Source organism: Papio anubis, chromosome 4, assembly GCF_008728515.1.
Source record: "Papio anubis isolate 15944 chromosome 4, Panubis1.0, whole genome shotgun sequence".
Taxonomy (NCBI): domain Eukaryota; kingdom Metazoa; phylum Chordata; class Mammalia; order Primates; family Cercopithecidae; genus Papio; species Papio anubis.
In genome coordinates this window covers 129,272,600-129,286,896 of record NC_044979.1, presented here as the reverse complement: position 1 = coordinate 129,286,896, position 14,297 = coordinate 129,272,600, and the positions used below count along the sequence as shown (strand labels likewise).

The window sequence follows — 14,297 nt, the reverse complement described above, 5'->3', positions numbered from 1 at the left end:
TGTATTTTCAGTAGAGACAGGGTTTCACCATGTTAGCCAGGCTAGTCTTGAACTCCTGACTTCAGGTGATCTGCCTGCCTCGGCCTCCCAAAGTGCTGGGATTACAGGTGTGAGCCACTATGCCCGGACCCTTTTTTAAATTAGAGACAGTGTCTCACTATGTTGCCCAGGCTGGTCTCTAATTCCTGGCCTCAAGTAATCCTCCCACCTTGGCCTTGGAAAGCACTGGGATTGGGATTACAGGGGTGAGCCACTGCACCTAGCCAAAATATAGTTTAAAGGGTTTATTTGAGCTAAAATGAGGGCAGTTGCCTCAGGCACACTTTGCAGTTGAAAGGACTGCTCCATTAGCTTTTGTTACAACCAGGTTTTTTGTTTTTGTTTTTTTTTGAGACTTCCTCGCTCTGTCGCCCAGGCTGGAGTGCAGTGGCCGGATCTTGGCTCACTGTAAGCTCCGCCTCCCGGGTTCACGCCATTCTCCTGCCTCACCCTCCCGAGCAGCTGGGACTACAGGTGCCTGCCACTTCGCCCAGCTAGTTTTTTTTTTTTTTTGTATTTTTAATAGAGACGGGGTTTCACCGTGTTAGCCAGGATGGTCTCGATCTCCTGACCTCGTGATCCGCACGTCTCGGCCTTCTAAAGTGCTGGGATTACAGGCGTGAGCCACCGCACCCGGCCAACAAGCAGGTTTTTAAAAGCAAAGGGAACAAGGAGTGGTCAATACCAAGTTATTGGACAGAAATTCTCATTGCTTTACAGAGATAACATTGATTAGTGATTAGCTATGCACTGTTGAATGATAGGATATCAGGTATGGTGTGAAATGCATATAGCATTTTATGTCTACCTGGAGGCAGTCAGTCTAAAGCCCACAGAGCAGATGGCTTCAAGAGACAATTATTTAGCTCAACAGGAAGTGATATGACAGATGTTTCATTCCAATTTCATTTCAGTCCAAGCTATGACTGAATTGAAATTGGAATGAAACATCAATTTCAATTCAGATGACGGGTCCCATAATTTAAAGAGCTTGCAGCCAGTGTGGAGGCTCGTAATCCCAACACTTTGGGAGGCCAAGGTGGGAGGATCGCTGGAGGCCAGGAGTTCAAGATCAGCCTGGGCAAAATAGTGAGACCCTGTCTCTCCAAAAACAAAAATTAAAAGTAGACAGGATGGTGGCGCAGGACTGTAAGTCCCTGCTACTCAGGAGGCTGAGGCAGGAGGATCACTCGAGCTCAGAAGTTCAAAGCTGCAGTGAGCTATGATCACTCCACGACACTCTGGCCTGGGCAACAAAGCAAGACCCTGTATAAAATAACATAATAAAATAAAAAGCTTTCATCTCTTAAATAAAATCTATTTTCCTTTTGTAAATCCCCCTCAGGCTTGATGACATGAAGTCCCCTGGGTGTAGAAAAGAGCAGTTCAGGGGGAGAGAAAGCCAAACTGGAGTAGCTGAGAGTTGACAGAGGCTTCTGTTCCCAGCCATATGACAGACTTTCAACAACTCTCCTGCAGAAAACAACAAAAACTAAATAAGGTAATTTTTTTTTTGGGGGGGGGGGACAGAGTCTCGCTCTATCGCCCAGGCTGGAGTACAGTGGTGCAATCTCGGCTCACTGCAACCTCCACCCCCCCAGTTCAAGGATTCTCCTGTCTCAGCCTCTGGAGTAGCTGGGACTACCAGTGCCACCACGCCCAGCTAATTTTTGTACTTTTAGTGGAGAGAGGGTTTTACTATTTGGCCAGGTTGGTCTCGAACTCCTGACCTCAAGTGATCTGCCCACCTCGGCCTCCCAAAGTGCTGGGATTACAGGCGTGAGCCACCACACCCAGCCAAGGTAATAATTTTTAAAGCACAATTTTAAGTGCCTCACTGAGTTGGCAAAAATGTAAGGAATCCAGAGAGGGCAAATATAACCTGGGAGCTAAGCAAGAGACAGAGCTAAGAGGTATCTGCTAAACTCTGGAGACGCCTCTCTATTTTTTCAGTTTTTGGGGTTTTTTTTGTTTTTTCTTTAAACAGAGTCTCACTCTGTCACCCAGGCTGGGGTGCAGTGGCACCATCTCGACTCACTGCAACCTTCACCTCCCAGGTTCAAGTGATTCTCCTGCCTCAGTCTCCTGAGTAGCTGGGATTACAGGTGTGAGCCACCACGCCTGGCTAATTTTTTTGTATTTTAGTAGAGATGGGGTTTCACCACATTGGCCAGGCTGGTCTCAGACTCCTGACCTCAGGTGATCTGCCCGCCTTGGCCTCCCAAAATGCTGGGAGTACAGCCGTCAGCCACCGCACCCAACCTGTTTTTTGTTTTTTAAGTTTGTTTAAACAAATATAATTCTGGGGTGTCTTTATAAATTTATGGGAACAATCTAGTAGAGAAAATAAATGAATGATACAGGAGAAGAGAAGCAATCAATGAAGGAACCCAGTCCTTGATTCCACAGCATGGACAGATGTAGTCTGGGACAGGAACCAGACAGTTGGTCTTCTGAGCCAGGAGAGGTAGTGAAGATCTGGAAATGGGCTGGGGAGACACTGAGAGAGCTCCCCTCTGATGGCTTCAGATGGGAGCTGAGGGAAGGGGTTGGGAGGAAATGAGTACGGAGCAGTCATCTTGGAGAATAAGAAGGGGAATTTGCAAGGAAAGTTGTGAGACTGTAGGGCACTTCTGAGTCTACACTTTAGCCTGTGGTCATGAATCTGTAGTCAAACAATCAGCAGCAGGCATGGGGAAGGCTGATGTGAAGGGGGTGGTTTCAGGCTGGGTTGGGTTTTGGCCAATCGGGTTAGAAGAGTCAGTGAGAGGTAAAGCAATTGAAAAGGTTAAGGCTTGCCACAGTGGCTCACGACTGTAATCCCAGTACTTTGGGAGGCCAAGGTAGGTGGATCACCTGAGGTCAGGAGTTTGAGACCAGCCTGGCCAACATGGCAAAACCCCGTCTCTACTAAAAATACAAAAATTACCTGGGCATGGTGGCACACACCTGTAATCCCAGTTACTTGGGAGGCTGAAGCAGGAGAATCCTTGAACCCAGGAGGCAGAGGTTGCAGTGAGCTGAGATTGCGCCACTTCACTCCAGCCTGGGAGACAAAGCAAGACTCCATCTCAAACAAAAGGGAAAAAAAATTGAAGAGGTTTATAACAGAGTGAGGATAAAACTCAAAATGGGGTTTAAGGAGGGAAATGAAGTAAGCAGTTTCTACTACTCAATAAAAATGTATAGGTTCAGATGGGATTCTTTTTTTTTTTTTTGAGATGGAGTCTTGCTCTGTTACCCAGTGCAGTGGTGTGATCTCAGCTCACTGCAAACTCCATCTCTCAGGTTCAAGCGATTCTCCTGCCTCAGCCTCCCGAGTAGCTGGGACTACCGGCGCCCGCCACCACGCCCAGCTAATTTTTGTATTTTTAGTAGAGACAGGGTTTCACCATGTTGGCCAGGCTGGTCTTGACTTCCTGACCTCATGATCTACCCGCCTCATCCTCCCAAAGTGCTGGGATTACAGGCATGAGCCACCGCACCCGGCCGGATCAAAAGAATTTTAAAGGCCAGGCACAGTTGCTCATGCCTATGATTCCAGCATTTTGGGAGGCCGGGCCAAGTGGATGGCTTGAGCCCAAGTGTTCAAAAAACCAGCCTAGGCAACATGGTGAAACTCTATCTCTGCAAAAAAAAATAGACAAATTAGCTAGGTGTAGTGGCACATGCCTATAATCCCAGCTATTTGGGAGGCTAAAGTGGGAGGATCACCACTGCCTGGGGAGGTCGAGGCTGCAGTGAGCCATGATCACACCGTTATACTCCAGACTGGGGGTGACACAGTGAGACCCTGTCTCAAAAAAAAAAAATAAAAGGAATGTTGTTAAAGTAGAGGCCACAGAATGAGGTCATAGTAAGCATGAGAGGAACTTGGATTTCAGATGTGCCCATGTAAGGGAGAGACCAGGGTCAGTGGAAAAATGGTTGCTGGAGGTGTGAAGGCCAGGAAACTGCAGGCCAGGGTGTTAAACAGATCATCCACAACGATGCCACAGCCTCAAAGAATAATGGTAGGAACAGAGGTGGAGAGAGAAACAATGAGTCAGAACGTAAAGTTGCTGCTGAATTACGCAACTGACCAGGTGGCCTAAAGATAACAGCTGTGAAGATGACAGGAGTGTTACAGCCTGAAGACAGGAGCTTCAAAGGCATTGGGGTATTTAAAGAAAGAAGCAAGAGAAACGCTCAGAATGTGAGGGAAAAAGAGCGGAATCTAGGATGACTTGCAGCCTTCAGTTTGAGTAACTAATGGAGTCATTGAAGTCAGGAGGTATGTGTGATCTGGGGATAATGAGACGTGAGCTCAGGCTGGGACAAATTTAACTTCTCTGTGGCTCCATTTTGCAACTTGCAAAATGTGGTAAAAATCTACTTGACTCTAACAATGCAAGGATTAAATAAGAGATTTTGGTTGTTTTTTTTTTTTTTTTTTTTTTTGGAGACCGAGTCTTACTCTGTCGCCCAGGCTGGAGTGCAGTCGCGTGATCTCAGATCACTGCAACCTCCACCTCCCGGGTTCAAGCGATTCTTGTGCCTCAGCATCCGAGTAGCTGGGATTACAGATGCCCATCACCACGCCCAGCTAATTTTTGTCTTTTTAGTAGGATGGGGTTTCGCCATGTTGGCCAGAATGGTCTCAAACCCCTGACTTCAAGTGATCCACCCACCTTGGCCTCCCAAAAGTGCTGGGATTACAAGTGTGAGCCACTGTGCCTGGCCTAAAGAAGAGACTCTGGAAAGCATCTAGCATGATATGGCTTAATTTCTAAGGCCTCACTCTCTCTCTGAAACACCACCACATGAGTTTCACACCCTCCTTCTTTCTTTGTTATTGTTCCTATCTTTGTTTTTGAGGTAGGGTCTCACTCTGTTGCCCAGGCTGGAGGGCAGTGGCATGATCACAGCTCACTGCAGCCTCAAATTCCTGGGCTCAGGCGATCCTCCCAACTCCATCTCCTACGTAGCTGAGACAACAGGCGTGCACCACCATGCCTTCCTAAACATAAAATTATCGTGGTAAAGATAGGGTCTTGCTATGTTGCCCAGGCTGGTCCTGAACTCCTGGACTCAAGCAATACTCCCACCTTGGCCTCCCGAAGTGTGAGGATTACAAGTGCAAGCCACTGCACTCAGCACATCTTCCTTCTAACCAGAAGCCAACGAGGTAGTTTATTGAGGAAGAGGTCAAGCTCAAGATCTCCAAGCAGAGGGGGAAAGCATCGAGAGATGGACACACAGGCAGTATACCTCAGTGTCTTTGTGATGCAATTCATCCTGCTCGTGAGATCCTTCCTCCCTCTCCTCTGAGCCATGTTGGTGAGATTCACATTTGCCTTTCTTGCAGTGGCCGCCACAGGACTTCTTTCTCTCCCCTTTCTGAAGTGCCTGCAGCTGGGAGATGAATTTGGTCTTCCACGCTCTGAAGTCCGCCTCAATGCTGCCATGCTTGCTTTTAACCACATCGCAGTCGCCCTCCCCTCGACTCATCACACGATGTGCGCCAAGCATCCAGAGCCACTTGTCAACATTTTTGCCAACCTGCGAGGAAAAGACAGGCTAAAAGCACTGTTCTCTAAATCAGGGTTTTCCAGACTGCTCTGCAAAAGCCCAAAGTCCTTCTGGGGCCCCTGGTCACGGGCTGCTGCTGAGGAAGAGGAAATTGCTTGGCACAATGACCTTCAAGCCTTCAAGTTCCAGCCTTGACCCAGAAGAGCTGCATTTTACATATTCTACTTTTCTGCATTCAATTTTTTGTTAATCAAAAGGACAAACAAATCCCCTTTATCAAATGAAGGGTTAATGACTAAAACAAAAATTTGAAACCTACCATTCTATATCATATTAAGAACAAAACAGGAGTTAACAAAATAAATGAGTTCCAAAAATGTAACAAAGCCTATGGGGCCTAAGCTGATTCAGTTATAAAATGAAAATGTAATCAATTTGGCAAGATTCGTGATTTCCTAAACTCAATAATTTATTTCACTGTGATATGAAGCAATTAAGCTGAGGAACAGAGGTTATCAGAGGCACAGTTAAGAGCTCAAAAACTTAATCAGCTTCCTCAGTGGCAAGGCATTAAACAAAATATTTACATATCTAGACCAGGTGCAGTGTCTCACGCCTGTAATCCCAGCACTCTGGGAGGCTGAGGCAGGCAGACTGCTTGAGGCCTTGAGGTCAGGAGTTCAAAACCAGCCTGGCCAACATGGTGAGACTCCCGTCTCTACTAAAAATACAAAAATTAGTGGGGCGTGGTGGCACACGCATGTAATTCAGGCTACTTGGAAGGCCGAGGCATGAGAATTCCTTGAACCCAGGAGGCAGAGATTACAATGAGCCCAGACTGTGCCATTGCACTCCAGCCTGGGCAAGAAAGTGACTTTGTCTCAACAAAAAAAAATTTACATATTTGAATTTGCCCATTCATAATCTAATTTCTTTGAAAATATGGGGATAGGCCAGGTGCAGTGGCTCACGCCTATAATTCCAGCACTTCGGGAGACTGGGGCGAGAAGCATGCTCAAGCCCGAGTTCAACACCAGCCTGGGCACCAAAGGAAAACCCAGCCTCTACAAAAAATACGAAAACTAGCTGGATGTGGTGGGCGCCTGTGGTCCCAGCTACTCAGTAGGCTAAGGTGGGAGGATCACCTGAGCCCAGGGAGGTCGAGGCTGCAGCAAGCTATGATCATGCCACTGAACTCCAACCTAGGCAGCACAGTGAGATCATGTCTCAAAAAACACATAATCAAAAATGTTTTTAATGAAAATATGGGGCAAAATCTACATTGTGACACAATAGAATGAAAACAGCTTTTATTTATTTATTTTTTTTTTTTTTTTTTGAGACAGAGTCTCGCTCTGTTTAGCTGGAGTGCAGTGGCGCTGACCTCGCTCACTGCAAGCCCGCCCCTGGCACGCCATTCTCCTGCCTCAGCCTCCTGGAGTTGGGACTACAGGCTTCGCCACTACCGGGTTTTTGTATTTTTAGTAGAGACGGGGTTTTATGGTCTCGATCTCCTGAACTTAGATCCGGGCCTACCAAGCCTCCCAAGTGTTGATTGCATGAGCCACCGCTACTCTCTTTATTTTTTATTTTTATTTTTTGAGACGGAGTTTCACCACATTACCCAGGCTGAGGCAATGGTGACAATTCTTCACTGCAACTCCACCTCCCAGGTTCAAGTGATTCTCCTGCCTCAGCCTCCCAAGTAGCTGGGACAGCACTCCACCATGCCTGACTAATTTTGTATTTTTTAGTAGAGATGGGGTCTCCATGCTGGTCAGGGCTGGGCCTAACTCCTCGAAATTCTCAGGTGATCCTCTGTCTCCCCAAAGTGCTGGGATTACAGGTGTGAGCCACTGCTTCACGTCAAAACAGCTTTTAAAGAAAACTTCCCACCTCCACCGGCTACCATACTCCACCAGAGATAACAGACAATATTGTGGCAGTGGGCCCATCCCTAGGAAGAGGTACACAATGCAAAATGACCAAGAAACTGAGAGGCTCCATCAAGCCATTTTTTCAAGTGTAAAGAACAGATGCAAAAGGAGCCAAGTTAATTTCATTTAGAAAAATAGCCCAGGAAAAAACTACCCAAAAATTTTAATGTTTTATTACAAAAAGGACAATGAATGTTTTTTTCCACTCTTGAAAAAATTCATGATTGCTTTAAACTGAGTTCAGGCTGACACATGCTCACTTCAAAATCCCAGCAATGTGGGAGGCCAAGGTAGGACTGCTTGAGGCAGGAGTTTGAACCAAGCCTGGGCAACACACAGTGAGACCCTAATCTCTACAAAAGTTAAAACATTAGCAAGGGGTGGTGGTACAGTTCCAGCTACTAGGAGGCTGACTTCGAGGATCCCTTGAGCCTAGGGACTCAAGATTCAGAGAATTTTTTGATCAGGTCACTGCATTCCAGCCTAGGTGACAAAGCAAGACCCTCTGTCTTAAAAAAAATAAAAATAGCCGGCCTACTTCTGTAATCCCAGCACTTTAGGTCGCATAGATTAGACCATCCTGGCTAACACAGTGAAATCCCCTACTAAAACACAAAATTGTTTTGCAGGGTTATTTGGGAAACTAGTTACTTGGTAGGGAGGCGTGAAATGCAGTGAGCCGAGATTGCTTCACTGCACTCCAGCCTAACATGCATAGATGAGATCTGCCTCAAAAAAATAAATAAAATAAAAATAAAAAATAATTTTTAAAAAAAAAAAAAATTTTTTTTTTTTTTTTTTGTAGAGACGGAGTCTCGCCTGTCACTTCAGGCTGGAGTGCAGTGGGGCCAGATCTCGCTCACTACAAGCTCCGGGCCTCGGTTCACTTATCTCCTGCCTCAGCCTCCCAAAGGCTGGGACTCACAGGCTTCGCCACCTTGCCCGGCTAGTTTTTTTGTACTTTTTAGTAGAGACGGGGTTTCACCATATTAACCAGGATGGTCTCGATCTCCTGACCTCGTGATCCGCCCGTCTCGGCCTCCCAAAGTGCTGGGATTACAGGCTTGAGCCACCGTGCCCGGCCAAAAAATTTTTTTAAAGAGTTCACCTGCATTAAGAGCTTGGGCAGGCCAGGCATGGTGACACAACTGTAATCCCAGCACTTTGGGAGGCCAAGATGAGTGGATCACCTGAGGTCAGGAGTTCGAGACCAGCCTGGCCAACATGGTGAAACTCTGTCTCTACCAAAAATACAAAAAAATTAGCAGGGCATGGTGGTGGGCGCCTATAATCCCAGCTACTCAGGAGGCTAAGGCAGAAGAACTGCTTGAATCTGGGAGGTGGAAGTTGCAGTTAGCCAAGATCACGCCACTGCACTCCAGCCTGGGTGGCAGCGTGAGACTCCATCTCAAAAAAAGAGCTTGGGCAATAAAGGTCACTCAACAACAGAAAAGGCAGTTGAGTAAATCCAAAGACTCAGTAATCTTCCATCTACAAGGTCCTGCCTGGGGACCACGGGTCCAGCCCACTAAAACACTAAACAATATGAGGAATATTCATTCATTTTATTCAACAAAAATGTATTGAGAATCTACTGTATGCCAAGTTTGAATATGTATGTATAGCAATATCCAGTTATAAAGAATAAAAGAGGGCCGGGCACAGTGGCTCACACCTGTAATCCCAGCACTTTGGGAGGCCAAGGCGGGTGGATCACCTGAGGTTAGGCGTTCAAGACCAGCCTGGCCAACATGAAGAAACCCCGTCTCTACTAAAAATACAAAATTTAGTTGGGCATGATGGCAGGTGCCTATAATCCCAGCTACTCAGGAGGCTGAGAAATGAGAATCGCTTTGAACCCAGGAGGCAGAGGTTGCCATGAACCAAGACCACACCACTGCACTCCAGCTGGGGAATAGAGCGAGACTCTGTCTCAAAAAAAAAAAAAATAGAATAACAGAAGAGGCTGGGTGCAGTGGCTCACGCCTGCCTGGCCAACATGGTGAAACTCCGTCTCTATTAAAAATACAAAAACGAGACAAGCATGATGGCACATCACTGTAATCCCAGCTACTCAGGAGGCTGAGGCAGGAGAATCGCTTGAACCCGGGAGGTGGAAGTCGCAGTGAGCTGAGATGGCGTCACTGCACTCCAGCCTGGGCGACAGAGCAAAACTCTGTCTCAATCGATCAATAAATAAAATAACAGAAGAAACGTATTTATTTATAGCTACCAAAGTCTGTGGATTATTTCACATATGTGTGTGTGTACTTGTGTGTGTGTGTGTGTGTGTGTGTGTGTGTGTGTATCTACAGGGAGAATTTATTTCTATAACTCAATATAGACCTACCTTGTTGAAGTGGCTGGCATAGGCAGAATTTCCCAGGCCAAACACCGCATATCTCATACCCTTCAGGTAACTTTTGCCAAATCGAAAATCAATGGACGCTTCCTCTAACCATTTGCAGAACCACTCTGCACTTTCGGTTGGTCGGCCATCAGTATATGTCGCAACCAGGAACACACAGACATTTTTACTAGTCACCTAACCGAGAAAGTAATTGTTTCAGTAGAATATTCGAGGCATAAATTATCTCAATGAAGAAAAATCCTTTGAAAAAATGCATACTCATCTCTAAGAACAAAGGGCTTGCTGCCTTTTTGGTATTTTTTTTTTTTTGAGACAGAGTCTCGCTTTGTCACACAGGCTAGAGTGCAGTGGCGTGATCTCAGCTCACTGCAACCTCCACCTCCCGAGTTTAAGCAATTCTCATGCCTCAGCCTCCCAAGTAGCTGGGACTACAGGCGTGCACGACCATGGCTAATTTTTCTATTTTCAATAGAGATGAGGTTTCACCATGTTGCCCAGGCTGCCCTATATGCCTGAGCTCAAGCGATCCACCAGCCCTGACCTCTCAACTTGCTGGGATTATAGGCAAGAGCCACCATGCCTGGCCTCTATTTTTTTAAAGAAAGTTTTAGTGGAACACAGTCACGCTCATTCATTTACGTATTATCTATGGCTGTTTTGTGCCTCAGTGACAAAACTGAGTAGCTGCCCGGCCCACAAAGGTGAAGATACTTACTACCTGGCCCTTTACATGAAAGTTTGTCAACCCCAACTCCATGTGCTTCTTCGTTTTTTTTTTAGATGGAGATTTGCTTTTGTCACCCAAGTTGGAGGGCAATGGCACAATCTCGGCTCACTGCAACCTCTGCCTCCCAGGTTCAAGCAATTCTCCTGCCTCAGCCTCCCAAGTAGCTGGGATTACAGGCACCCACCACCATGCCCAGCTAATTTTTGTATTTTTAGTAGAGACGTGATTTCACCACGTTAGCCAGGCTGGTCTCGAACTCTTGACCTCAGGCGATCTGCCCACCTCAGTCTCCCAAAGTGCTGGGATTACAGGCGTGAGCCACCACGCCCAGCCTCTAACTGCTTCTCTGACTCTACCTGCATCAGCGTCGCCAGGAGCACTGTTCAAGCTCCACAGTGCAGCTAGGCTAAGTCCTGAGATTCTGCATTTCTGGCAAGTTCACAGGAGATGCTGATGCTGCTGGCTCAGGGGCCACATTTTGAGAACCACTGCTGTAGGGTGAAATCCCCTAACTGGGCATGACTGGAGAAAGGGGAGAAATATTTTTCAGATGAAGAAATTAAATCCTCATAGATATTAAGTAATAGGCCCGGGCACAGTAGCTGATGCCTGTAATCCCAGTACTATGGGAGGCCGAGGCAAATAAATCACCTGATGTCAGGAGTTCGAGACCAGCCTGGCCAACATGGTGAAACCCCGACTTTACTAAAAACATAAAAATTAGCCAGGAGTGGTGGTGGGCACCTGTAATTCCAGCTACTCAGGAGGCTGAGGCAGGAGAATCACTTGAACCCTGAAGATGGAGGTTGCAGTGAGCCAAGATCACACCAGTGCACTCCAGCCTGGGCAACAAGAGCGAAACTCCATTAAAAAAAAAAAAAAGATTTTAACTAATGCATTGAGGTCACACAGCTAATAAGAGACTTCTCTGATTCCAAAACCCATACTCTTTCTGCTCTTGACCTTTTGGTTGGATTGCCCATGGTCTACAAGCATAACACACTGCCATCAATAACAACCCTTCCTTGATTAAGAGATTCAAAACAGGGGTGAGGGCTGTATATATCTATATTATATATCTATAATCCTAGTACTTTGGGAGACTGAGGCCAGGAGTTCGAGACCTGCCTGGGCAACATAGTGAGACCGTATCTCTATAAAAAATCTTTTAAAATTAGCTGGGCATGGCAGCACATGCCTGTAGTCTCAGCTACTTTAGGAAGCTGAGGAAGGAGGATCACTTGAGCATGGGAGGCTGAAATTGCACCACTGCACTCCAGAGCCTGGATGAGAGAGTGAGAGCCTGTCTCAATAAAATAAATTTTAAAAACATAAAAATAGTAGGGGCCAGGCACAGTGGCTCACACTTATAATCCCAGCACTTTGGGAGGCCGAGGTGGGCGGATCACTTGAGGCCAGGAGTTTGAGACCAGCCTGGCCAACATGGTGAAACCTTGTCTCCAGCAAAAAATAAAAATAAATAAATAAATAAATAAAATTAGCTGGGCATGGTGGCGCATGCCTGTAAATCCCAGCTACTTGGGAGGCTGACGCAGGAGAATCACTTGAACCTGGAGGTGGACATTGCACTGAACTAAAATTGCACCATTGCACTCCAGCCTGGGTGACATAGTGAGACTCCATCTCAAAAAAAAAAAAAGAAAACTGTGGGAAGGAGTGAACTTCCAACCACCCAAGCTTTCTCACCTCTAGTCCTGCCCCAGGAGAATTTAACAAACCTGAAGGACAAGCCCCACACGTGAGAATCAGTGAACCTCACCCCACATTCAATGCTCTGATTCACATTGGAATTCAACTAACTGAAATCCCTTAGCATGAAAATTAAATTTACTCTGAAGATTCTAGTTACCTAATTAAATTTATTCTGAAGACTGCAGGTCAGTTAAATTTGAGAGTTCTGATTGAAGAAAAAATAAGACAATTACCAACCTCTTCTATCAGATGATCATCCGGATCATATTCTTTTAGATTAATAATTGCCACAGGCAGATCCAAGGACATAACTGCTTCAGCAAGAACTGTTGCAAATCCCTAATAGGACAAAAAAAAATCAAATGAAGTCTTCAACGAGCCAAATACAGCCCTCATTTACCCCTGTTGGCACAAGAATGTGGCAGTCCTCATGAAAAATGTCTTCAGTGACTGATATGTATCTTCATGAACACAAATTCTATCCTCACCCTTACTATTTTCTTGGGCACTATTACAGAGATCATTCGTGTTGTTCTCATCCGATCAGGGTTTACATAGGACTGAATCTAATTTGGCTTTGGATGATCAATCTGCCTTGCCCTACTAGATTAAACTTATCAGCCAGGCAAGATGGCTCATGCCTGTAATCCCAGCACTTTGGGAGGCTGAGGTGGGAGGATCACTTGAGACCAAGCCTGGGCAGCAAAGTGAGACCTCATCTCTATAAAAAAATTTAAAAATTAGCCAGGTGTGATGGCACATACCTGTAGTCCCAGCTACTCAAGAGGCTGAGACAGGAAGATCCCCTGAGCCCAGGGGTTAGAGGAAACAGTGAGCTATGATCACACCAATGCACTCTAGCCTGGGCCACTGACTGAGATCCTGTCTCATAAAGAAAATAATATATTAAAAAGAATAAACACAGAGAAGTGCAAAAAGAAATAGTGAAGAATGGGCTGGGCACAGTGGCTCACACCTGTAATCCCAGTACTTTGGGAGGCCAAGGCGGGCAGACCACTTGAGGTCAGGAATTCGAGACTAGCCTGAACATGGTAAAACCAGTCTCTACTAAAAATACAAAATTAGCCAGGCATGGTGGCACACACCTGTAATCTCAGCTACTCGGGAGGCTGAGGCAGGAGAATCACTTGAATCCAGGAGGTAGAGGCTGCAGTGAGCCAAGATTGCACTCCAGCCTGGGCAACAAAACTCCATCTCCAAAAAAATAAATAAATAAAATAAAAGAAATAGTGAAGAGTGAAAAGAATGGGAAACATGAAAAGAAGCTGGTTGACAAACAGGAAAAAAGCCCTAGGGAAGAGTTCACAGGGCTGCCAGAACCCCAGAGAAGCTCTGGGCTCCGAGCAGCCACTGCAACAAAAGATGGCATGAATGTCTTTTGTATGCTAATGAGATGACTTATTGGAGTGAGGCCTCAGGTAGCTTCAGGATGGAGGCTGGTTGCCAGAGAAACTGACAAGAGGTTAAACTCAGCACCTCCTACCCCGGCCCCAACAGGGAACACTAGGGAGAGAAGAGGAACTGGAGATTGAGCTTAATCACCAAGGCCAATAATTTAATCAATCGTGCCCATGTAATGGAGCCTCCAAGAAAAACCCCTGAAACAATGGGGATTGTGTTGGTGAACATACCAATGTTCCGGGGAGGAAGACTCAGCCACAGATGGCCTGGAAGCCCTGCTCAACCCCACCCCTCCATCGCCGGCCCCGTGCAGCTCTTCCATTCGGCCGTTCCTGAGTTGCATCCTTTATAATAAACTAGTAAACATAAGTCAAGCAACTTCCTGAGGTCTGTGAGTCATCCTACAGAACCTCAGGAGGCAGTGGTGCAGAACCCTAAATTTAAAGCCAGGACTTGTGACTGGTGTCTGAAGTGGGGGCAGTCTTGTGGGCTAATGGTAACTCCCAATAGTAAGCATGAGAACTGATATAGAAAAAGGACAGGTTGGCCGGGCGTGGTGGCTTACATGCTTGTAATC

General features: G+C 46.2%; 1 protein-coding gene across 4 annotated transcripts in view; it reads right to left on the bottom strand.

Annotated features, from left to right (window-relative positions):
* Positions 1 to 14,297, bottom strand: part of LOC101000797 (S-adenosyl-L-methionine-dependent tRNA 4-demethylwyosine synthase TYW1) — a 256,556-nt gene that overhangs the window by 231,082 nt on the left and 11,177 nt on the right. For 2 of the 4 annotated variants that reach the window (XM_021935761.2, XM_003895916.5), the window contains exons 4-6: positions 12,536 to 12,637; positions 9,838 to 10,032; positions 5,290 to 5,580 (exon numbers count right to left, since the gene is read on the bottom strand). In XM_021935761.2, coding sequence (XP_021791453.1) covers positions 5,290 to 5,580; positions 9,838 to 10,032; positions 12,536 to 12,637 — 588 coding nt within the window. The remainder of the gene's footprint in view (positions 1 to 5,289; positions 5,581 to 9,837; positions 10,033 to 12,535; positions 12,638 to 14,297) is intronic. The other 2 variants (XM_009202869.4, XM_021935762.2) reach the window with 2 other exon arrangements.